Source organism: Syzygium oleosum, unplaced genomic scaffold, assembly GCF_021117445.2.
Source record: "Syzygium oleosum isolate NSW1041296 unplaced genomic scaffold, Sole_v2.1 Sole_v2.06, whole genome shotgun sequence".
Classification (NCBI taxonomy): domain Eukaryota; kingdom Viridiplantae; phylum Streptophyta; class Magnoliopsida; order Myrtales; family Myrtaceae; genus Syzygium; species Syzygium oleosum.
Window position 1 is genome coordinate 7,559,711 of NW_026607490.1, and position 25,509 is coordinate 7,585,219.

The following is a 25,509-nucleotide window of genomic DNA, read 5'->3' on the forward strand; positions in this document are numbered from 1 at the left end:
GCTGATTTGATTGTTGAGGAATGAACTAAGAATTATTGTTGGGAAAAAATATGCCTAATGGCACAATATGATACATAATGGAACAATATGATATATAATGGAACAATCAAATCAGCGATCAGAAAGAAATACTCAATTCATTGAACTTGGCCTACTGTTTGATCATAAACATCAATTACTTCACTGTCCAAAAGTAACAGAGAGAATATACTTGGTTCATCAAGAGCTCCTCTCTTCAACCATGCACTACACAACCAAAAGCTCATGATCGGTGGGTTAATGCTACTTGGAATCCACTACTCTCTCCAAGAAGCTACAGGACAAAATAAACATCATAATAAATATCATAGCATCTTAACCAGATCACCTACACAAGCCAAAATAGAGAATTATATAACTAGAACCAAAGCAGAAATCGCGGCAACGGTAAGAACTAATACACTAAGAAGATTAGAGAAAAATGAGATTTAAGCACGATCTAAGAGGCAACTGATTTGTTTATATTCCTGCATTACACTTGGCTGCCGAAGAGTCTTGATCACATTTGGCATAACTTTATTTGTTTATGCAATATTGTCCACAATATAACTTCTTTAGTATCTTTTCATAATATTAACCCCTTGCATTTCATTCAGCTGTTTATATAGGCCAGCAATTCCTTAGATGCACAAACTTCCATCTCATTTAAATGAGAGATTTCCTAATAGTTCCAAGGCAGTAGATGTTTGACGCTTAAAGTTTCTGGACTTGCTGTTTGGAATGAAATTTGTTTTCTTTCTTCACTTCTAGTGTCATTTGCATCGTCAAGACCTTCAACCTTACGAAACCTTCATCCATGCTCTGATAGTCAATGATAGAATTAGCGGTGCATTCTGTAACATGAAACTTACCATCATTCTCCAAAACTGGTTATCTTAACATTTCGATAAATGATTCTGCTCTCACCTCGCCATGACAATTCATAAATTCACATAAAGGAGACTTTCAACCTTCCAGATTCTCCTCTTTTTTATGCTCGAATTCCTGAAACATGAACTTCCTAACTTTTCCTTTTCTTTTTTTCATTTTTTGATTCTTCTTTTCGTTCTAAAACATCCCAATTCCAACTCTGCTTAAGCAAATCACTCAAGTAAATCACTTGGTTCTCTTCGCCATTCTTATCCTTTGCTAGAATATTCATGCTTATTGTTCCATACAGAGAAGCACATCCATTCGTAACAATTTTCATGGCCTCCATATATATATTGAGCTCTTACCGAGAAGGTAATGACTCTGAGCACAACCGCCAATCGACTCCAGGCACCATGGGATTCATATCCTCTCCATTCATCATCACACATGCAACGAGAACATTGAAGACAGGATTAAACCAGGACTACATCGTACGGATTACAATAGAAACGACCATGCACAAGGCTTTAAAACAATGTGAAGCTGAGATACGTGAATCCACAAATCAAAGGCGAGCAATACTTGGTGATGTATAAATCCGAGGCAAGCAATTATGATATGTCAAGAATTATCAAAATAGCGAAAAACAGTATGCTGTTCAGGAATTTAATCGAGTAGGTGGCAGGCATCTCAGCCAAACATCTTATATTCCAAACTCAAGCATCCATTCATTTCAATTCATCACAACTAGCAATAATTGAATCCAAAATCCTCAATATGTCTTCATTCAGAGCAGAGTTTTTACCCGGAAACAACTCAAGAACAGAGTATTAACCCTTGCTTTCAAGGCGCACTTACCTGACACGGGCAGCGATCATATTAGCAAGTTGAGGTCTCAGACGCGTCGTTGTTGATGATCGGCGCCGGTGAAGAAGTCTCGAAAGCGAGAGCTTTGAATTTCTCGGACACAGAGACAGCTAAACAGGGCGAAATAGAGACTCTTCAACGATCGTGGAGAAGCGATCGCCGGGAATCTCACCCTCACGATCACAGCATCTCAGAATTTTCCCGGTGCACAAATATGGAAAAGGGATTAACACGAACTCTCCCAGTGATCCACACTCGAACCTTCGGAATCCGAACCATCGCTTCACCGGAGACCACCACAACCGTCGTAGGAGTACACGAAAGAGACAACAGCGGAGAAACAGCAAATGAAGATATGTTTAGAAAACATCTCAAGAAACCTTTTATTCAACATGGTATGTGCATTACAAATATGGAGCGTAGGCATGGAATGAATGAATGTAATTTTCCCATGCAAAATCGATGTATCAGCAACACAGAAGTATGAATCATCGAAGATTAGCTCCGATTTTTCGATTGATTCTCGTAAGCATATTCGTGGCTCCCGAATTCAAAAACTGGAGGAGACAGAGGATTCCCTGATTAACGAGCGGAGACGGCGTCGCGAAACCGGCGACGGCGGCCGTCGTCGGCGGATTCAGGATCACGGAAGGGAGCGAAGATGAAGAAGGTCCACGAATTCGAACCCTGAGTAATCCGTGCGTGAACTTTCTTTATCTCTGTTCTGGTATGGCCGACCCCTGTGGTGGCCGGCGATGACTGACGCTGGAGGTGAATCGGCGTCGACCGGTGGCGGAGAGGCAAGAGGATTGCCAGAATCTTGTAGCGAACTCTACCTCATGTGGAGAGCAATGGAAGATGGGAGTTGAGATGGGATTCTCTGGAAATTTAATCCAGAGAGAGAAGGCCATCTTATCAAATGCTATGGCCTCTTCCAATTTTTTTTTATCTTAGGCCAACATGGGTTTCATAAACTTGGCTGGATGGACTCAAGTGATCTGAATTGGCTTAATGGATCTGCCCTTATGGTCAAATGAGCTGAAACCTTGTTATTTATTTTTATTGATTATAATTTTTTTTCTTAATTACAAAAAAATGCATATTTGATTTATTGGCAAAAAAAATTTTAGGTGTCGATGCTAGTTACTCAGGTCACTATGGTACGGGGAGTTTTGAATAAGTGGTTGAAGATGTGGATTTGGAGGCACTCGTGAATTTATGCCGTGATGCTTGCTTGTAGCAGTTAAAAATGGTTGACATGTTTTATAAGGATTGGGATGCAAGTGCTTGAATCGAGGTAGGATAGAATACATGTTGTATTCCTCACGTGATCGAAACATTCTGCGTGAATATGTAAATAACGAAAGAATAAGTTTAATTTTCATGATTTTCTAGCCAAAGGAATAATTGACACTTTCTAATTTTTTGTGACTGTACGAAATAGTATGAGTTTGTTGTGCTACTAAGTCAAGTGCTTAGATGATTTCTTATTTTAGATTTAGAGATTCCATTTACCAAGCTTAAGCTCATTGCCAAAATATATTTGAAATTGGTCGAGTTTGGAATTCATTGGCGCTTCCAAAGAGCTTTTGAGAATTGGATTAGAGTGTGTAGCAAAAATAGGAATTTAAATTTTGCATTGGGAGTGTTTGACTATGTATAATTGTGTATGTGATTCGAGTTTAAATTATTTATTCATTTGAAATTCAAATTGCATGGAAATTTCAGCTCGTGACATTGATGGTGCGCAACAACGATTCCTATATAGGCATATAGCATCCCCAAGGTGGGATTGTTGTATCCAAAACATATTCAAATCACGTCCAGACAATTATGGATTTCACGTTACACCAAACAATGAATAGGTTAAAAGTTGTTTTATCCGAAATTGTATTCAGTCCGCCAAACACATCATTTTTGTTTGAATCGAGTTTTAAGCTATATATTGCGCTAGCTCGACTTTGAGTGATTGGTTCGTAAACTAATGCAGGAATTTCTAATCCCATTCTATTTGTCATCCTATCCCGACAGCCGAACATACTCTCGAGTTGGTAGAAGCCCTCTTTTTGGTTCCTAAGTTGCTAAAATTTTAGGCTGCTTTTGGTTGTTTAGAATATTTTGTAGAATATGATAAAGTTGGATGGGATATGTATCAAATAGGATAACGACGGGATTCGTGGTAGCATTTGGTACATGTTCGGATATAACATGGATATAGACATGGTACCAATTTCCCATAACACAAGTTATTCTCTTTCCACCTCCACCTTTGCCCTGTAGTCATCAACCCAACATTGGCATTGCCTTCGACCGCCACTTATCAAGCCGCTCTTACATTGCCTCACCTCACCGTGCCATCGCCCATCATCGTCGCGTACCCTATCGTCGCCCAGTCACCGACCTGTGCCCCCAATGGGCCGCCATCTCTGTCCCTTCTCGATCCTCGAAACTACGATCCTTGCGGCCTTGCGTCGCCTCGGATGGTGTTGTCAGTCTTGGGCGACCTCAGATTTGGGGTTAACATGATTGTCGGCAAGGCTGAGTCATCGCAGTGAACAAGAGAACGAGAAACGAGGCGGGCTACGCACGATCCGTGAAAGTGGGCAGGGAGAGAGAAGATAAACGTTTGAAGATTTGCCCAAATGGAAGGAATTTCAAAACACCTCTGTTTTGCTCCATTTTTCTTTCCTTTACTCCTGGGCTAAGTTCAAGAAAATTTCTGCACCAAAACGCAGAGGAAGTTCGGTAACTCGAATCTTCACCATTCCAAACGATTGTAGCCGCGAGAGGGCCGAAAATTTCTGCGACGTGCAAAGGTGTTCATGTCGAGGAAGGAATTGATTTGGGAAAAGGTGGATACGTCCATCGGGAAGCTTCGATATGGGAACACGATCGACCATAACGATCGGTGGTCGGAATGGCCAGCGAAAGTGCAGTAGGATGGGCCTGCTGTGAATCCTTCCCCCTCTGTTTTAGCTTTTAATTTTTTTTTAATTTTTTTTTTAATTCTTATCCTGTCCGGCTATATTCTATCTTTTAGGTGAGGTTTTTTTATCTGGGCTGTATTTGAATCATATCGTGATGTAGCCGGATTTTGCAATTACTCCAAACACCAAATAGGATAAAAGTTATCCTATCCGATGTTATATCCAATTTATCAAACGTGGTCGTTGTTTTGCTACTCCATCAACTGTTCGAACTCGTTAATATGATCCATTAATTTCGTCGGAACGCAACGAAGCGGCGTCAATCGGGTGCTCGGGTCCGTGGCTTGACCTCCAAGCTATCACTTGGAACTCCACGGAGGACCTCGTCGCGAAATGACCAAAGCACCCTCGCTTCACGCGGCAGCTCCCCTGTCCGTTTTCGTAAATTCAGGGTCCCTCTCTTCACCGTCTGGCTCAGTTTCACTTCACCGCCCTAAAAAAGTCACGCTTCACCTCGCTTTCCCTCCCCGACTTTAAAAACACACACACCACTCTCTCTCTCTCTCTCCTCTCTCTCTCTCAAAAGCAAACTGAGAAAGCGAAGAAGGCATCGAGAGGCCCCCGCCCGTTCGCCGCGCGCGATGATGAGGCTGTTCAACAGAGGCGGCAGGGACGCCCCCTCCGACGCATCGCCGGCGCAGCCGTACGCGCCTTCTCCCCCGCCGTCCTCGCCGGCGCCGCTCACCGGGCCCGCGCGGCCGATCCGCCTCGTGTACTGCGACGAGAAGGGGAGGTTCCGGATGGATCCGGAGGCCGTGGCGGTGCTGCAGCTGGTGAAGGAGCCGATTGGCGTCGTCTCCGTGTGCGGCCGGGCTCGACAGGGGAAGAGCTTTATTCTGAACCAGGTGAGGCTCAATGCGCCAGTGTTTGGTGGTGGTTGTGGAGTTCATCAATATCTGGCGATGGCTAGGGTTTGAGCTGCTTGAGTTTTTAATTGCAGTTCTAGAGCGACGAGGGCTGGCTTTACTAGGTTTTGTCACTTCATTTTGCTGGTTTCTAAAGTAGTTCTCGTGTTCTGGCGCTTGCTGTGCGAAATCCGGAAGCGGATGAGTTAGGTGTCATGTTTGATAGCGGTTTATGCACTTTTGGAACAGGAGTTCTGGTGAGCTTTTGCTTTGCACAAGTGTAAAGGTGAAACACTGTTTTTTAGGCCAGGTGGGGGCGAGGATGTGTAAATTCTAATGTAATTTGGCCTGAAATGGATTTGATATGCCTTGTTGTTGGGTTTTTGCAATTCTAGCTGTGCGGGAGCTGCCTTTAGCGGCTGGATGAGTAGGCTTTACACTTTATCTCTCCGTTGGGAAGTGATTTCACAGTTCAGCGCTAGGTTCTTGAAATCTGAGTTGCATGAGTTTGGCCCTCATTTTTTTTTAACTTGGACAAGTTTAGGCCTTACGTGTTTCGGAACTGAAATTCTGGCAAGCATCTAATGGCGGTGTTACGGTCAGCTTTTGTAAACTCAACTAGCGATTTGCAGCCAATCTGAGAGTATGTTTATAGTAGTCTTCGTTTGTGGCTAGTTAATGTTTAGTTTTCTTCGTTTGTAGCAACTGCCATATACATGCCTATGGTAATATCCTTCTTCGATTTCTATGCAAGATGTGCTAAAGTGGGCTATTACTAACTTATCTATTTAGCGACACCCTCCTTTCTCTAAATTTATGAATTGTCATGGCAAGGTGAGAGCAGAACCATTCTTTGGTATATATATTAAGATATAAACAATTCTGGAGATTGGTGGACAGTATGCTCTACTAATTGTATCATTGACGATTGGAGCATGGTTGAAGGTCTTTGCAAGGCTGAAAGTCTCCTTTCTCTGAATTTATGATTTGTCATGGCGAGGTGAGAGCAGAATCATTTATCGAAATATTAAGACAACCAGTTGTGGAGAATGATGGAAAGTTTCATGTTACAGTATCCACTATTAATTCTATAATTGACAATCTGAGCATGGTTGAAGGTCTTTGTAAGGTTGAAGGTCTTGATGATGCAAATGACACTAGAAGTGAAGAAAGAAGACATATTTCATTTCAAACAGCAAGTTCAGAAATTTTAAGCGTCAAACATTAGATTTCCTACTGCCGCTGCTGCTTTGGATATGTCCTTATATGACCCTCGAAATAACCTTAAGATAGCACCTAGCTATTAGGAAATCTCTCATTTTAATGAGAAAGAAGCCCTTCCAATTGTAGTGCATTTAAGATGTAGGAATTGCTGGCCTATACAAACATTTGAATGAAATGCAAGGGGTTAATATTACGAGAAGAGACTGAAGGAGTCATATTGTGGACAATATTGCATAAACAAATAAAGATATGCCAAATGTGATCAAGACAGAATATTCTAATAAAAAATCACTAAGCAAAGTAAGGAACTGCTTCTCTCTTTGGCCGCCGAGTGTAGTGCAGGAAAATAAACAAATCAGTTGTCTCCTAGATTGTGCTTAAATCTCAATTTCTCTGATCTTCTTATTAGCTTACTAGTTCTTCCGTTTGCCGCGATTTCTACTTTGGTTCTAGTTGTACAATTCTCTATTTTGGCCTATGTAGGTGATCCGGTTAAGGTGCTTTGTTCTTTATTATGATGTTTATTTTGTATTGTAGCTTCTTGGAAAGAGTAGTGGATTCCAAGTAGCATCAACCCACCGGCCATGCACTAAAGGGCTTTGGTTGTGGAGTGCACCGTTGAAGAGAAGAGCTCTTGATGGAACCGAGTATAATCTCTTACTTTTGGATAGTGAAGGGATTGATGCTTATGATCAAACGGTAGGCCAAGTTCAATGAACTTAATATCACTTTTTAATCGCCGATTTGATTGTTGTTGAATGGTGACATATTGCCCCATTAGGCTTTTTCTTTATCCCAACAATAATTCTTATGGTTGTCTGTGCACTATTTTTTTCACAGGGAACATACAGCACACAGATATTTTCTTTGGCTGTCCTCTTGTCTAGCATGTTCATCTACAACCAGGTTGGTAAAATCTTGCAAAGTTTTAGTGATTTTGCTTTTAAGTCCGAGATGTTTAAGATTTGTTGTATTAGTGTTAGTTAAAAAGTTGCTGATCGCGTCTTAAACTTTTTCCTTTCTCTCAGCTTTATTACTGCTTTGCTAAAGTAAACTTAGGACGTCAGTTTTACGTCTTCTTACTACTCATTTTGCTTGTGTATAACTCGTATTCAGATGGGGGGGATTGATGAAGCTGCACTGGATCGGCTCTCTCTTGTCACTCAGATGACTAAGCATATTCGTGTGAGAGCGTCTGGGGGGAAGAGTAGTGCTTCTGAGTTGGGACAGTTCTCACCTATCTTTGTTTGGCTTCTGAGAGTAATTTCCCCAAACTATTCTGCTTCTTTTACTCTGGAAACTGTGATTGTAAATTTAGACTGAGTGATATTTGGGTACTGAACTATTGTTTTTGTTGCTACATAATGTAGGACTTCTATTTGGATTTAGTGGAAGATAATAGGAGAATAACACCACGTGACTACCTGGAACTTGCTTTGAGGCCTGTTCAAGGTACCGGAAGAGATTTGGCTGCCAAAAATGAGGTATTATCTGCTTTTTTGTTTTTCCCCTTTTTGTGTGGGATCCATGAATAGGAGCTCCCATAAACATTTTCTCTGACCTTATTTTAGCCTGGTTTATGTAAGGCAAATATCCATCTATGATAGTGGCATGTTTGCATAGACAATCGTGTTTGTGTCATCCTATTTATAAGTACTACTTGAACTTGTTTGGTTACAACTAACCATGTGCTGTTAGTAGATGATTGTTAAATAACAAATTTCTTCATTTTTATTTGAATTGTAGTTAGACCACTTGCTTAAAAAACTGATTCCTTATTGTGGTTGGGCTAAAAGCTCCTTTTGTCATGTTCTAGTGTTAAAGGAATTTAACGTGATGCTTCAGTGCGTTGTTAGTTTCTTCTTTGCCTGGTTCCTGCTTGTGTGAATGTATACATCTTTTCTGTAGGCGTGCTACCTGCTACTACTTTTTCAGTGTTTCTCTATGTTGTTAGAGGTTGTAATCTTTTAAAGAAATGCTTTCCAGATTCGGGACTCTATTCGAGCTCTATTTCCGGATAGAGAATGCTTCACCCTCGTGCGACCTTTGAATAATGAAAATGATCTCCAGCGGCTTGATCAAATATCAGTGAGTATCTTGTCATTGTGAGATGCACTTTTATCTACTTCAGAAAATACTTTTCACTTTGTAGTTCTTATTTCATGGATTGTGTGGGCGATGTTGGATGCAGATGGATAAACTAAGGCCTGCGTTTAGGTCTGGGTTGGAGGCCTTGACAAAGTTTGTTTTTGAGAGAACAAGGCCCAAGCAAGTTGGGGCTACTATCTTGACTGGCCCTGTTCTAGTAGGTATCATAGAGTCTTACTTAGAGGCCTTGAATAATGGCGCAGTGCCTACGATATCATCTTCATGGCAGGTTGGTAACTTTTTGAATTTATTTATGTTTCCAATCTAAAAACTTGGGCCATCTCCCAAACTGGGTTGGATTTGAGTAGGTGTGATAATTTTTTTCCAACCATTGGTAGAACAAACTTGAGAAGTGTTAAATAAAAATACCGTGTGATTACAGTGGCGTTTGCAACTTATACAACTTGTCTGCCATGTTTAGTCATGATATGGAGCCCTTTGGAATCCCCTTGTGCCCCTTTGCCTTTTTCTGTTTTCTTTTTATTTTTCCTGGGGTGGTTGAGGCTGAGGATTTTTGTCACAAGTTGACTCATGACTAAATGGGTGTCTGCAATGAAGGGCTCGTTTGATAGCATTAAAAGATGAGTGCTGAAAATTTAAGTACTGAATATTAAGTGCTAAACTCTTGTAAGTACTGAAAATGAAAATAAAAGGTTGTCTGATAATAGAAAATGAATTTTATTAGTATTTTACCAAACATGGAATAGTGAGCTTTATTGGAAGGTTTTGGTTATATGATTGGGTAAGGTTTTAATTTCCATGGAATATTTTATCACTTAACCCATTGAGTAGGCCTGCCTTCCTTACTGCATTGAGTGATTTTTACACAAAACGATAGTTGTGTAGTTAAATGTGATCAAATGCGCTTAATGTCATTAAGCATTGGAAAAGTATAATTCTCAGAGGTTTACTATAGTTATCAAAACACACCCCAAGAGAGAGAATCCTTTATTGTGCATTGTTTTTTCATCCACACAATATGTAAAAGGCAAAATTATTCAGCTAATTAGCAAGCCTGCCTATGAATTTTTACAAATTAAAACTAAGGTAATAAAGATGAACATTCGATTAATTTTGGGCAATACGATGCATTTTATTGACCAAAATGGTTTTGGTGCCTGACAATGAGATTGCTTGATATGTTTGCTACCTTACACTTTGTGTTACTGACAATAAAAAACTTTTTCATGGGCTTCTATTAAAAATTGAGTTGTTTCATATTAATGAGCTAAGAAACTTCTCCACTTTGTTTTGATGTCAGAATCTTTCTCGTCTTGCAAATTGACATTTATGTCCTAAATCTGTGTTTTTCTGTTTATTTCTATAATGCATTGAGTTAAGTTTAAAATGGTTTTATCTTCTTTTGATAAGAATTATCAATTATTAGCAGAACAAAGCTAAAAAACTGTGTGGTGCTGATCATCACTTGTCATTAATGTGCAGTAGTTATGTTTTCACTCTTATTATACCTCTTATTTTTGCAGAGTGTCGAAGAAGCTGAGTGTCGTGGAGCTTATGATTCAGCTACTGAGGTCTACATGTCTACTTTTGACCGATCTAAGCCACCAGAGGAAGTAAGCAACACCTTGCCAGATGAATGAATGTTCTATTATTTTGATATTTTCCTAATTTCAGTTAATATAGGCTGGCATGAGGGAGGCTCACGAGGAAGCAGTACAAAAATCATTAGCTGCATTCAATGCGAGTGCTGTTGGTGCTGGTCCAGCAAGGAAGAAACATGAGGAGCTTCTCCATAAGTTCTTCAGAAGGGCTTTTGAGGTGGTGCCTAAGTTACAAAATGCTAACCATTTTTCTGCTGCAATGAAGTGGAATATGTGGTGCTATTTTTATCATGGGTGGCTACCAATAATTTGGTTTTGTGATGGTTATTACATTGGGGAAATTAAGTCTCTATGGATTCTTTTTATACTTTTCCTTTGTGCTTGTGATTAGGTGGTTGCATTGGGTTTGGCGTTGACACGGTTGGTTCTTTTTTGGGTCAACACTTTATTTGATTAGCTCCCTTTGATGTGCATCGTCATGTCAGATTATGGAGATCCATATTCCACTAGACATTTTTTTCTCTCATTATGAGACAATTGGTCTAAAAATTGATCTATTGAAAGTGCAAAAATTGAATGGCCAACATATTTGAAAATCTTGTTTACTAGGATTTTGAAAAACTTAGTCTCAAGTTGAGTTTGATGCGGTTAAAAGATGACGCTGGCATTGCTAGATAAGGTTTAATTGTAATGTTTCCTTTTCATAAAAAAGCTGTGGTGTGTTGACTAATTATTTATGGTTAATGAAGATGGTCTATTTTTGTTAGGTTATCTAATTTCTCTGTATTTGGACCAATGACTTAAGCAATCCTCTCGTTACTAAATTGGTCCATGCAGGATTACAAGAGGAATGCATTTATGGAGGCAGACTTGCACTGTTCACATGCTATACAGAGCATGGAAAAGAGGCTGAGAGCAGCTTGTCATACACCTGATTCTAATATTGATAATGTTGTTAAGGTTAGTAGTCATGTTTGATGCTACCTATAAAGGATATTCCTTTTTCTCTTTTTCATACTTTTCTTGGTATACCTTATAGTATGAGCTTGAATATGTTGTTTTGTTTGTTTATGAGACTTGGATATTGTTAACTCATCTTGCATTGATGTCTCGTTAGATCAAATTGCTTCCAACAATCAGAGCCTGTCTAATTTTTATAGCATTTGGGCTGTGTTTCAATAATGCAGATTCGAAGTTGTCTTTATCTACTGAAAAATAATCTTGTAGAATGCTGATGATGGTGAAATCATGAGGCGGCCATCATTTGTGTGGGGTCTGATTAGTGTCTAGTAGATGTGGATATGTTGAAAGGGTGGAAGAGATGAGGGCATTTGGGAAATTTTCCATGTTTGTACCAAATGCAAACGGTCCAATTCCAAATGTAGGGGAACTGTGATGTATTGACCACTAGTGCCATGGACATGGAGTGCAGTATATCAAAGATGATTCTCTATCTAATGCTAAAGTTGGTGGGCTATTTGTTGGTTGATCAATCTCATAAAAAGCATGCTGAGCTTTTATCTAAATCTGAGTACCTTTCAAGTTAACTGTTGCAAGCAAGTAGAATGATGTTGGGAGATGAGATTTTTTCTCTTTGCAAAGCATTTAGTGTGGAACAAGTATAACAGGAGTACAAAAGGCCACTTTGTATTCTATTGCGCAGATCTCTGGTTCTACAATGTCTTAGCTCTTGTATGTGATAGAGTTACCCATTCCAGATTAGAAACTCCGTATTGCCAAGAGATGATTGGATCATGATTACTTAGTGCAAAATTATGGGACCATTGCCAACAATATTAAAAGCTTTATCAGACAAAGGTGCGGTTTAATATTGGAATGGTCTAACACTCCCCTCACGTAAAAGACTGGTGTTTGGCTTTAGACTAAAGTGTGGAAATATTCATCGGTAGGCAAATAAGGAGTTAACAATGATTTGAATTCTTGACGTTTTGCTTTAATACTATGTAAATTTTGTGGAACCACTTTCAACCGTTTCAAAAGTCTAAGTTATTAGATGAAGGCGTGGTTTTTATGTAAATGGTTTAACACAAAGTAATTTTGCTTGATAAACATCCTCACCTTTGTCCTAAAGTTATATTTGATAGCATTTAATGAGAAAATAACAAATCAAGCCCATCATATGTCGAAATTGAGGTCTAAAAATAAATGTGACAATTTTTTATGCTTGTTGTACCCATCATATTATGGAAAAGTATGGATTGTTGATGTCATTTTGGGCATCATCTTGAGTGTGCTCTATTGATATTTTGCAGGTTCTTGATGCTCTTTTGTCAGAATATGAAGCATCATCTCATGGTCCATCAAAATGGCAAAAGCTTGCCATGTTCTTGCAACAAAGGTTTTCCCTTTATTCTTTCGACCTTTTTCTTCTTGTTTCCCAAGTTTGGTATCTCCATCTCTATCCTTGACAGACTGCTTTCAAACTACCCAGCTTGGAAGGGCCAATACTAGACCTTGCCAAAAGGCTAATTGATCGGGTCGGATCTGAGAGGAGTTCCTTAATGTTGAAATGTCGGGCCATTGAAGATCAGGTGGGGTTGCTAAATAAGCAACTGGAAGCCAGTGAGAATTACAAATCTCAATATCTGAAGCAATATAAAGATGCCATTGGTGATAAGAACAGGCTTTCTGATGATTATTCAAGCCGTATAACTAAATTACAGAGTACTTGTAGTTTATTTGAAGAGAGGTCTTCTAGCTTGCTGAAAACATTAGAATCTACAAAGCAAGAATCTCTGGACTGGAAAAGAAAATACGAGCAAGTGTTGTCTAAACAGAAAGCTGAGGAAGACCAAGCTGGTTCTGAAATTGCTATCCTCAAATCCCGGAGCAGTGCTGCTGAGGCAAGACTAGCTGCTGCTAAGGAACAAGCTCAGTCGGCTCAAGAGGAGGCAGAGGAGTGGAAAAGGAAGTATGATATTGCTGTTAGAGAAGCAAAAGCAGCCTTAGAGAAGGCAGCAATTGCTCAAGAGCGCACAAATAAGGATACACAAAAGAGGGAAGATGCTCTAAGGGCGGAATTTTCCATTGAATTGGCTGCAAAGGTCTCTCTCTCTTTCTCTCTCTCACACATGCACGCGTTTGTGTTGGTGCGAACACATGTAACTTTCTTCCTGCTCCTTCTGCCCTGTAATAGTGGAATCAATGTGTTCATTATTTCTCCATGATTATGCAGGAGGAAGAACTGAAGGAGAAGGTGGCGAAAATCGAGTATGCTGAGCAGTGCTTGATCACCATAAAGTCAGAGCTGAAGGTAAGCTCTTGTTGTTCTGATCTAGGAGCGTTGAAAATTGAAGGCGATGATTTTACTGCTGAAGTTTCAGGGTTTAGCACATGTTATAATAAACACATATAGGAAAGCAACATGTTAATTTGAATTTACCGTTCTGATAACTTCTTTACAATCGGTCCTGGTCTGTAAGACAATATCTCCTGTTCATCTTTTTGCACTTTGTTGTACTTGATGATTGATATGCTTTCCAGGCCGCGGAGTCAAAAATAGAGAATTATGATGTGGAGATTATGTCCCTAAAGAACGAAATCAGAGCATTGAGTGAGAAGTTTGAAACTGCAAATGCTAAAGCCCAATCTTTTGAAAGAGAAGCTAGGATTGTGGAGCAGGAGAAGATCCATCTTGAACAGAAGTACTTATCTGAGTTCAAAAGATTTGAGGAAGTTCAGGAACGGTGCAGAAATGCTGAAAAAGAAGCCAGAAGATCTACTGAAATGGCTGACAAAGCCCGAGCAGATGCGGTCACTGCCCAAAAGGAAAAGAATGATATTCAAAGGCTGGCGATGGAGAGACTGGCTCAAATTGAGAGGGCCGAGAGGCTTATTGAGAGTTTAGGGAGAGATAAAATTGCATTAGAAGATCAACTCAAGGAAGCACGTATATCAGAGACAGAGGCCCTCTCAAAAGTCACTTTATTAGAGGCGAGAGTGGAGGAAAGGGAGAAAGAAATCGAGTCCTTGCTGGATTCAAATAATGAGCAAAGGGCTAGTACGGTTAAGGTCTTGGAAAGTCTCCTTGACACTGAACGAAAGGCCCGTGCAGAAGCCAACAGCAGAGCAGAAGATCTCTCGGTCAAGCTACAATCCGCCCAAGCAAAAATTGATTCCCTCCAACAAAAGTTAACTACTGTTCTTATAAATGAAACTGCACTGGACAGCAAGCTCAAGACTGCTTCTCTCGGGAAACGGCTCAGAGCAGACGATGGTGAAATTGGCATGGAATCTGTTCAAGATATGGATATTGATAAGACCTCCAGAGTAAATAAGAGGTCGCGAAGCACGACCAGTCCCCTAAAGCACATTCAGCCAGAAGACGGCGGATCCGTGTACAGAGGCGATGAGGACAACCACAGCAACAAAACGTCGCAGGAGGATTATACCAAGTTCACCATGCTCAGACTGAGGCAAGAACTCACGAGTCACAATTTCGGTGCTGAGTTGCTCCAATTGAAGAATCCTAGCAAGAAGGACCTCCTTGGACTATATGAAAAGCTTGTCCTCCAGAAGTCGTGAATATTTTCTTTGTACAGGGAAGCGCATGCGACTTAAAAAAGGGTTTTGAGTTGTAGATCAGGTATGACATAGGGTCAGCTTTTTTCGTTCTGTAGATTCTTTGCCTGAAATTCTCATTGGGACTAGTCCAAAATATTATCGTGAGCGAACTCCCTTTTCCATGCAAGCATAGGCTCTACGCAAGTGTGTTTGTCAGGCTTCTCCATTGGTGTCGTTCTCTGGATAGTGGTTTTTAATAGTTTCCATGGTGCCCTAGAGGAAGACTTTGTACTTGGTGTGCTTGGTTTTCTGGCTTAATGCTTCTTTGTGTGCGTGTGCCTGTGCATTTTTTCGGTCTAATGGCGAGTGTAACAAGTAATTGTAGGATGGAAAACTAATCTCCTTACCGGTAAGGAAAGGAAGGACTACCTTCTGCTTTTTTCCATGGATGAGAGTGCTTCTGGTCTGTGTATGCTTGGCTTTTCTCGTTCCAGGACTTGGATTGCATCCTGATCCAGGTTTTTATGTTCATGTTGTAAGCACGAGCTTATATCCAATAGAAAACGCCCCTGTTGACCTGGGTGTTGAAGTGCTCGAGGTCCGTCTTTTGGTATTTGCGTTGTTTGGTTAAGCTTTTGGTAAATTATGAGAATTTGGTCTCGGAAGATGGCAGTTCCGCGAGATGTGTTGACCGAGGGATTTCCACGACTTTTACACCTTTAGCTTTTCCAGTGAGAATGATTTTTTATCCCTAGCCTCCCAAGCAAAACTATCTAGATGGTATTTCCATTGATCTTTGGTGGATTCAAGACAGGTCCGGTTAGGAGCTGTTCTCTTCTTTGGTTGGAAAGTTCGTCAGGAATAGCTGCCTTTTATTACAAGCAAGGAGGAATTCAGAGTCAGAAAACAGTCGTCAAAAGGCCTCTGTAATTCTGAGTAGTTGTTAATAGTTTCTAGGTATTTATTGTTCAAATGATCTTAGAATAACGGTACATTGTAATTTACTGTATTTAAATGACCTGTTTATATGATCCATAAATAACTGTTCCGTCATGCAAACTTAACCAGGGAGCAACTAAACCAACTATCCCACTGTACAATCTTGCTAACATAGGAATGGGTTAATTTGTTTGCCTAGATTAACTTTTACTTTTTAATAGTTTTTGCTAAAATCGAAATCTTGCAACGTAAGCAATGTGATTTCCTTTTTTTTTTTTTTTTGTCGGTCTTACTTTATCTCTCACTCACAATACATATTCAGACTTGCGTCCCACCTCTTGCAGGGCGTGAGTGTCGAAACCCACATCTTAAAAATGTGATTTCCTTTAAAACCCGAAATACTTGAGACTTTCACAAGTGCAAGTACACGCTTGCTTTGACCAAAAAGAAAAAGCACAAACATGCAGATTCATATATAATTTTCTTCATAATTTTTTGAAATATGAATGATACTTTAAATATTGACGGGAGAAGGCCCACAATCTTCCTCGCCTTTGTTTTGATTCTTTGAGCACTCAAGAGGTTTCTGACTTTTCCTCATTACTCTCTTTTATTTTTTCCTCATTCCCAATCAAACAACTAATCATTGTCATTGTGAAGCTATACAACAACTAAGGAAAAAGTACAAAAACAAGCCGTAAATTTATTTACATTCGTGTCAATTCAATCATAAACTATTTCAATTGGATCAATTTAGTCGTACAAATTTTCACATTGGTATTAATTCAGTTCGTTCGGCCAATTTAAGCCGAAATTTGCTGACGTGGACGCCGGCGTTGACGTGGACATTTTTAAAATTTTTAAAATTCTTTTCGAGTTCTTTTATTAACTTTTTCTTTTTTTCTTTTTTTTTCCTTCTTTTCTTTCAGCTACAATGCATTTCCCTCAAGTAACAAACTCCCATTTTAGCCACTTGTTCAAAACATAAAAAGTTAATACCGTAAAAAACCCCAACTAGTACGCCTCTGACAATTTTACTCCAAACTAATATTTTGACCACCAAAAACACAAACTGGTAAACTAGTATATCTGTGACAAATTTACCCTCAGTTTATTTGCGTTAAATTTTACTGTCAAATTGCTTCGTTAAATGACACGCGGCAATTGACGGATGTACCAATTTTATGTTTTACTCTCTGATTGTCATAGGCGTACCAGTTTATAATTTTTTGTGGTATTAATTCAATTTAATAGAAACTGACGGATGGTAAATTTATTACAAATATATCAGTTCGGGGTTTTTGGCGATTAAAAAATTAATTTAAGGTAAATTTATCATATATGTACCAGTTTAGAGTTTTTCGTGATCAAAAAATTAATTTAAAGTAAAATTATTATAAATGTACAAATTTAAAGTTTTTCGTGATATTAATCTAAACATAGAAACCTCCGCCTTAAGCAAGGCTTTTGGAAGTCTTTCGATGTGACTACTTTCTTTTATACTTTTGGTTTAAGAAAGAACTTCAGCCAGCTGTAAATGCATATCGCCAAGGCCACCCTATTCCCAGTAAACGATCGGCACGCCTTCAATCACTCATTTGTCTACTCTCATGAAAGAGACACTTGTCAGCAATTACTACGATGTTGCAGATGATATTTCTCACGGCACTGTCCCGTGGCTTGTCCTATCTTCCGTATGGGATCCAAGATTTCGCCGACGATTGCGACATAACGTGACATCTCGTGGGGCGCTTCTTAAAAAGAGAAGCACTGATGCTTATCATCATGACGATGGACAGTGATCATTGCTCATTGATCAGTACGTTGAGATCTCAAAAAGGCGCAACTACTAATACTACAAAAGGGTGTCAACATCAAAGAACTTTAGGTATACCTGAACGAGGTCTGCTCGTTCATGTTCATGGATGCCGTATTTGAAGGGTATTAGCTCTGTTTTATTAGCAGATCTCTAAGCAGGGCTTTCACAGGGTCAGGGTTAGATGCAATGGCCTCTCTCTGTGCACCAGGACAATCAAAACTCATCAACACTGAAATCTTGCCAAGACCCAAGAAGCCCCTTGATTCCAGCACCTACTTCCCAGAACGTTTCTTTTAATTTAGCTCCCTTTCTTGGCCTAATTGTGTACTACAGAGATCTGAATCCTGCGCTCCAATTTTTTCTACGTCACCATGCAGTAGGCCTGTCATTTTTCCTTATTATTCTATTCCACCTCATAATCTATCTGATATTGTACTTTCAAAAGACTTAATTTACTTCTTTTGCTTCCCCCACTAATCCACAAGGTCCACGTAGCAGCCGTCTCAAGATCTGCCCTCGTCACGTCGGTCATTAGTGTCTTGTGCACGTCCCTTGATCTAATCGCCACAGCTAGATATGACTGATAAATAAGTCTGATAAATATATTCAGAGCGCCAACTAGCGGCCGTAGAAGCTGCGTCTGTCCTAATCCTGCGCAGACCCACCATTGTATACTCCATTGGGACAAGGGCTCCCGTCATTTCACAAGACTAAAAAAGCCAACGAAATTGCATGAAATATTAAATTCTGGGTCCAAATAGGTGGGCGCAGAAGTTTCAACTTGATTTGTCTGTCATATATAATATTTTTACAATGATGTGGAAGTTTTAGATGGGATTTTTCAAGGGGTCCGACAGCCCCCACAAATGAAATGATAAGAATGAGAGGTTCCCACATAAACTTGTGGGAGTCGACGTGGACGAATAGAGGGGCGACACGTTTCGGTCGCAGGCAACTGGCTTGGAATTTTTTGTCCACACTTGATGCCAACCCTTGCCCAGCTGCCGGTCTTCTCCACTTTGAATCTTGAAGCACCCCAGGAGACGGCTTGATCCTGGAACGAGCGCGCGCGCACACGCGACCGAGGGACATCACACTGCCTCTTTTCTCTGCTGTCTTGTCACGCCCGAATTTCAGATACAATCCCAAAGCACCGCTCACTTTAAAAAGCCCCTGCGGAATCATTAGGAACTCTCACCGCCCCCCCAAGGTAGCACAGGTTGTAAATGCCAAATTCAGATCAAGAAGCTCAAACATGGAGGTTCTCGAGACCACGTTGCCACAGTTGCCTGATCAAGTCAAGGGCTCATCATTCCTCAACTTGACGACCGTAATTGCTCTGTGTGTGTTCTTCGCTCTCCTGTGCGCATGCATTATCATTGGCCATCTCCTACATGGGAACCGGTGGGCCAACGAATCCATCACAGCCCTTTTGTTGGTACGTGATAATATAGTGTGAAGGACTCGTTTTAGTCCTCTCCGATGACTAGTCGATTGTTCTTGTTCGATTATTGATGATTGATTTTCTGGGTACTCAGGGATTGTGCTCTGGAGGAGTGGTTTTGCTGGTCAGTAAAGGGCAGAGTTCGAAGTTGCTCAATTTTAGCGAGAATCTCTTCTTCCTCTACTTGCTTCCACCAATCATCTTCAATGCTGGGTATGCTCTCTCTCTCTCTCTCTCTCTCTGAAATGTGCGTGATTGCAACGGCACACTGGATGTGTTAGTTTTTACACTTTTGAAAGGTTATGACGGAATCCGGATCGAAATCAATGGTTGATTGAGGAACTGTAAAGTGAATGCGTCGGTAATAAAAAAGAATTTCATTTCTTCTGTCATTTGACTATTGCATTTCTTCGTCTGAGTACAGGTTCCAGGTCAAGAAAAAGCAATTCTTCAAGAATATTTCGATGATATTGTTGTTTGGAGTGCTTGGCACTGTCATTTCCTTTTGCATCATATCTCTGGGTAAGCTATCAAACTTTTAGCTGGTTATGCTATTTTGGTTTTTCGGTCTTGCTTTTGAAGCTATTAGTCCAGAAGCACTACCACAAACTGCTGTTTGGACCGAAGTCTCGGCAGCTCATTCCTCAGTCACTGATTCTATGTTTATCCACACATTAATTTAATCTCGTGGGCTCCCCTTGGCGATTTGTAGGTGTATTTTTGGTGTTCAACAGAATCGGGGTGACATCCCTTGATGTTCAGGATTACCTAGGTAAATCACCATATTTTCTTGTATTCAAAATCTGGACATTCTTACACTGATACAGAGGGCTTTGTGTGTGCACAGCTGTTGGTGCAATATTCTCCGCCACCGATTCAGTTTGCACACTACAGGTACGTACTCAAGTTTTTTGGCTATTGAAAAAGAAAATAATAGAGACGAAATGGAGAGTCGGTTTTGACAGGGCTTTATTACACTGTAATAGAATATTCTAATATGAAGATAATCTGATATTATAGGTTCTCAATCAAGATGAGACACCCTTCCTTTACAGTATTGTGTTTGGAGAAGGAGTTGTGAATGATGCAACATCTATCGTGCTCTATAACGCTGTACAGTCAATCGACTTAAAAAAGATTAGCGGCCTTACAGCATTAAAGCTGCTCGGAACCTTCCTCTACCTATTCTTCACCAGTACAGCTCTTGGTATCGTGGTAAGTTACGGTTGATTTCCATGTTAGTTATTTCCACAAGATCATTTAGAGAATCATTCAGAGCAACGCATTTTTTCAGACAAGTTCCAAATGTTTGATGCAGCGAGATATCAACTCGTACTTGTACAAGACACCAGAAAACTGTTCCCAGTTTTTCCCTCATGCACTTTTAGTGGAATGTGACTGTAGAGGCTTCAGTAAAAAATTTCCGCCAATGAATTATTTGTGTCAAGATCATACATAGTATGATTTACTATCAAACTGGCATTGTGTATACTCGGAACGAGAAATTACCAGAAGTGTTCGATTAGGTAGCTTATATTGTTTGAGTCTCCTAATAAATGCATTATCCTGGCTGAAATTTTGTAATTATTTCAGGCTGGACTTTTGAGTGCTTTCATCATAAAGACACTTTACTTTGGAAGGTAAACTAAAGTTTCATGACTTATTTCTGACTCCAGCATCATGGTTACATTTGTGTGTGCTCTAGATTTCTTGCACTGAACTTTTTAGACTTCGTCTCAAATTTGTTGCTCTTTTGCTTAAATTCTGGGTATTCCCGTGAGTACTCTAGTTTATGCATTGACTGGGTCTTAACAGGATCAACTAACTTTGTGAAGGAGGTTCTGATTGTAGACTTATGACATTACTGGTATTTGACCAACAGGCATTCAACAGATCGCGAAGTCGCATTGATGATGCTAATGGCTTATTTGTCATACATGTTGGCTGAGGTAAATATGTCCTTTTGAATGTGAGAACTTTCTATTATATAAATCAAACTGTTAAAGATAAACTCGAAACATTACTAGCTTTAAACCTATCCTTTGCTTCTCAACTCTATGATTCTGAAGTTTTCATTTCGAGAAAATCTCAAATCTGGTGCTTCTCAATTGCATCCCAATCCCAGTTGCCTGAATTCTCCACTAACCCTATACTCCAGTAATTATCATGAGCATGTGATATTTCTTACCGAGCAAAATGTCATCAATTCAGAAACCAATATATGACCGGCCTAAGTGAAATGGAATTGAGATTATAGTGTATTGCTGCTGGTATTTGTTCATACTGGATCTCATAAGCTGATTAATTTGTTTCTGTGCAGCTTATGGATCTCAGTGGGATATTAACAGTTTTCTTCTGTGGAATCGTCATGTCTCACTACACATGGCACAACGTCACAGAAAGTTCACGGATAACAACCAAGTATGCGTCACCTTTGCTTCACCTTGTTTCCAATCAAGTTTTAGCAAGTCATGTCTGAGAAGATGACCAAGGAATTCTGACTGCATCCTTATTGTTCAAATGGCTCGATGATTGCAGGCATGCATTTGCAACAATCTCATTCATTGCTGAAACTTTCATATTCTTATATGTCGGGATGGACGCCTTGGACATTGATAAATGGAAAAGCAGCAAGGCAAGGTACCTTCCTCCTTCATATTACTATGCAGATTCATAGTTGAAAACCTGGACATGTTGCATCGGATCTCTAAAGAGAAAGTGCTTGGGCGGCTTGATCAAATATAGTAGTAGAAGATGAATTGAAAATAAATGTATATTTTGCGCCTAACCATTTATTTTAATCATATTAAGCGCAATTTATAACCCTAGTTGAGTGAGTTCCTACTGATTGGCTGCATATGTGAATGTATGTTTTTTAAGAGAATCTGCAAATTCAAGCTATCATGAATTGCTCTAGTAGAACAAGCCAACAACTTTTCAAAAAGCACACGCCAGACCCCGCTAACGAAAATGAACCACATAGATTTCCTTCCTGCACTATGATTGGTTCCGTCTACTGTGTAGACTGTAGATTGAATCTACCCTAATTTTTTCTCGTGACGATGACTTTGGTACTGCTTCAACAGTGTATGATTTGAATGGTTTGTCTGCTCTGCAATTCAATGACAAGAGGTCTGTTGATGTGGTAATGTGTGAAGAGCTGTCCTAACTTGCTTCATGCGCTTTTGATTCAGCGCAGGAACTTCGATTGCCGTCAGTTCAACTTTGTTCGCACTAGTATTGGTTGGAAGGGCTGCATTCGTGTTTCCCATTTCAAACATCAGGAATTGCATTAAAAGAAGAGAAGAAACAAAAGTCGAGTTTCGCCAACAGGTGATATCTTGTGGAATATGAGATCGATCCCATCCTTTAATTCAGACTTTATCACATTACTAACCATTCATGTTTCAGTTCATTATATGGTGGGCAGGTCTGATGCGAGGTGCGGTTACAATTGCATTGTCTTACAGCAAGGTAACTAGCTTTGCCCTACCATGAGTTATGATTCTCTACTTGCCGGCATTGTCAACTTGCTGATCAATTTAATCTATGCAATTTTCATGCAGTTTGCATCGTCATCGGATACGTCATCACAAGATAGTTTGATGATCACTTCCACCATAATAGTTGTTCTATTTAGTACAGGGGTAAGTTAACTCTGCGCTGATCTCCAAAGTTTCCTTTCATGCATATCGAACCAAGATTGTCATGTTGCTCACAAAAGAGTATGGCAAAGCCATTAATCCTTTGACATTGCATGAAGGAAGTACAATGCAACTAGGATGGATCCATTTTCTTCTATGATTTTCTCTATGTCATGGAATCACTTGTATTTGGTGGCACTATTGATTGAATTTCCTCAATATTGGAAATTATTAGACACTTCAATTTTTTGGACAGGTGTTTGGTTCCATAACGAAGCCTCTAATAGAAGCAGTGTTGTTACGGCACTCGAGACCAATGGTTTCTGATGCTTCTGATCTTCCGAGCCTAGAGGACTTGAGATTCCTGTTCATTGAAAATGGCGACCCGAGTGAACAGGGACACAATCAGAGAAAGAGAAGCTTGAGGTTGCTCATGACGAACCCAGGCATTAGCGTTCATTACCTGTGGAGGAAATTTGATGACAGATTCATGAGGCCAGTCTTTGGTGGAAGGGGTTTTGTTCCATTCGTTCCTGGATCACCAACTGGCGAAGCAGAAGAAAGTCAAGAAAATTCCTAAATTAGATGGTGAGTGCGATTATTGTTCCTTTTGTTTTGTCCATGGAGTGATTAATATTATTTTTAGAGAATCGATAAATGTAAAAGGAAGCTCGAGATTAGCTGTAAAGAGTGGGGAATACACTTTATCGTGATTTTGCACTTTTTAAAGTGTTATCATATGTTTTCTCCGCCTTGCTGCCAAGTTTATGTTACTTTGTTTTTCAATTTCCTAAAAAGGATTGAGTGGCAAAATAGAGGGAAGAAGGTTATGGTTGTAAGAAATTCTTTGGGGAGTTCTTCATGAATGCCTTTTCGCCGTCTGCTTAAGTAACAAGTTTTGGGCTAAGATTGACCCCAAGCAAAGAAAAGAATATGTTCCACAAGCAGTATAAACTTGACTTGCAACTCAACTTCAAATGTTTCACATCTCTTTTCTCCGCTATTTCAAGCTCTACATCAAACACCGGACTCGACATCTTCAAAGAAAAGTACATTAGATGGATCAAAGAGAGAACCATTTCCAATCGCTGAATATATGCCAAAAGCTATTCAATATCATCATGAATTGCCTAGCATCGCAGACTCACAAGACTATCACATTGGGCGATCCTAGGCGCAGCAATAGACTAGCCGAAACGCCCAACTCTGTCAAATCACAGTGCAGTTCCAATGCTGATGCAGAACGAACGGTGGATCCTTCAACTCGAAATCTTTCATATCAAGGTTTGAGTTTCAAAAAGGCGAACTTTCCTGGTGAGTTGGCTCCGAATGATCATGACGAACGTCCACCTGTAAACAGCACCAGCGACGATGTTAACAATAAGGAGCGAGTACATTCACGTTATGATGATCCCGGCGAAAAAGAGCAGCAAAGTCCAATCCCCAAAGATCTGTCTCAGGAAAAGGGTATGACAAAGGCTGTGAGCTTTGATCACAAGGTAGAGATAATTGAATGGAGTAAGAGAAAATTGAAAAAGATCAGATCAACAGAGAGGATGAACTCAGCGGAGCGCAATGGCAATGAGATAATAACACCTCTCAAGCCGATTCTGAAGATGGGTTCTGGCCTGGATGCAACATCGGACCCCAGTACACAACAGCCATATGAAGCCAAGACATCATAAGTATTTAGGGGTAAGAGGAAAAACGGATTCATACACAGCAGTTTTTCTTTCTTCTCTTTCTATTGGCTGCAACACAAGCTGTTCCAAACAAGTTGTATTAGGATATATTACAACCAAAGCATAAAGGTCGGTCTTAGCATATACATTTCAAACCAGATAAATCTCAACGATGTGGTCCATTGGCGAAATGAAGAAGCCTTTTACCATGTTATTTTAGAAGGGGGACTTTATTTGTATGATACAGTTAAACTGAATCAATCAAACGCTTGGTACAAGTAGAAATTCAAGAACTTTCCGTGCAAACTGATTGGTATGATAATGGTGATTGTTTGTCAACTGATGTGTACAAATGATGTCCAACTCAGGAAACTGTTGTACTCTCACAACATATTCATTGACGTGGACACACCAACAAATTACGTCATGCTTTGGGAAAATGTATGATTGGTTGGTCGTGCTCCGGAATTTAGCCTCCTACGTTGGACATAAGCAAGCATTTGCTCTCTCTTGGATTTATTCCATTGACATAGATGAAGTATTAAGTTAAAGGAGCAAGCATTTTCTTTCTCATCAAGCATTCACTTTTCTCTAATTAAAGAACCAAAATAAAATAGAAAATATAAACAGATCAAATGAAGAAGATATGTTGAACACAAAGAAAAACAAAAATAATGAAGAAGATATGCTCTGTGCTGGTGGCTGGTGAAGGCACATAAAGGCACGTCCAGGTTCAATGCATTTCAAAATATACTTGCTGATGGAATGTGGAAAGCATGCAGAATCAGCATCGAAGAAAGATTGATCAGAATGAACCGGCTTTTGGTTAAAGTAACAAAACCAACTTTCATGGAACCTTTCCGTGAAGCAATGTTTCTTAAGAAACCTGAAACTTGAAGAAATCTATGTGGAGATCCGGTTTGGAGGACAAAT

General features: G+C 39.9%; 2 protein-coding genes and 1 long non-coding RNA gene across 3 annotated transcripts; 2 read left to right on the forward strand and 1 right to left on the reverse strand.

The window, feature by feature from the left end:
* Positions 1–375: 375 nt before the first annotated feature.
* LOC130138339 (uncharacterized) lies at positions 376–2,383 on the reverse strand. The gene is made up of 2 exons (XR_008816739.1): positions 1,257–2,383; positions 376–872 (listed from the first exon to the last, which is right to left on the reverse strand). It is a non-coding gene; the product is annotated as an uncharacterized LOC130138339 (long non-coding RNA).
* Positions 2,384–5,228: 2,845 nt separating this feature from the next.
* Positions 5,229–15,339, forward strand: LOC115685937 (uncharacterized). Its single transcript, XM_030611092.2, has 14 exons — positions 5,229–5,590; positions 7,352–7,513; positions 7,655–7,720; positions 7,931–8,074; positions 8,185–8,298; positions 8,801–8,902; positions 9,006–9,191; positions 10,447–10,536; positions 10,607–10,741; positions 11,362–11,484; positions 12,798–12,883; positions 12,977–13,589; positions 13,721–13,798; positions 14,029–15,339. Exons 1-14 carry the CDS (start codon positions 5,327–5,329, stop codon positions 15,067–15,069), a joined length of 3,204 nt encoding a protein of 1,067 aa, XP_030466952.1. The 5' UTR covers positions 5,229–5,326; the 3' UTR covers positions 15,070–15,339.
* A 3,530-nt stretch (positions 15,340–18,869) lies between these two features.
* LOC115685939 (sodium/hydrogen exchanger 1-like) lies at positions 18,870–23,643 on the forward strand. Its single transcript, XM_030611096.2, has 14 exons — positions 18,870–19,244; positions 19,345–19,463; positions 19,675–19,772; positions 19,963–20,022; positions 20,098–20,144; positions 20,271–20,465; positions 20,844–20,890; positions 21,133–21,199; positions 21,571–21,671; positions 21,789–21,890; positions 22,445–22,583; positions 22,662–22,724; positions 22,817–22,897; positions 23,151–23,643. The coding sequence occupies exons 1-14, from the start codon at positions 19,062–19,064 to the stop codon at positions 23,472–23,474; spliced, it is 1,626 nt and encodes a 541-aa protein (XP_030466956.1). The 5' UTR covers positions 18,870–19,061; the 3' UTR covers positions 23,475–23,643.
* The last annotated feature ends 1,866 nt before the right edge of the window (positions 23,644–25,509 follow it).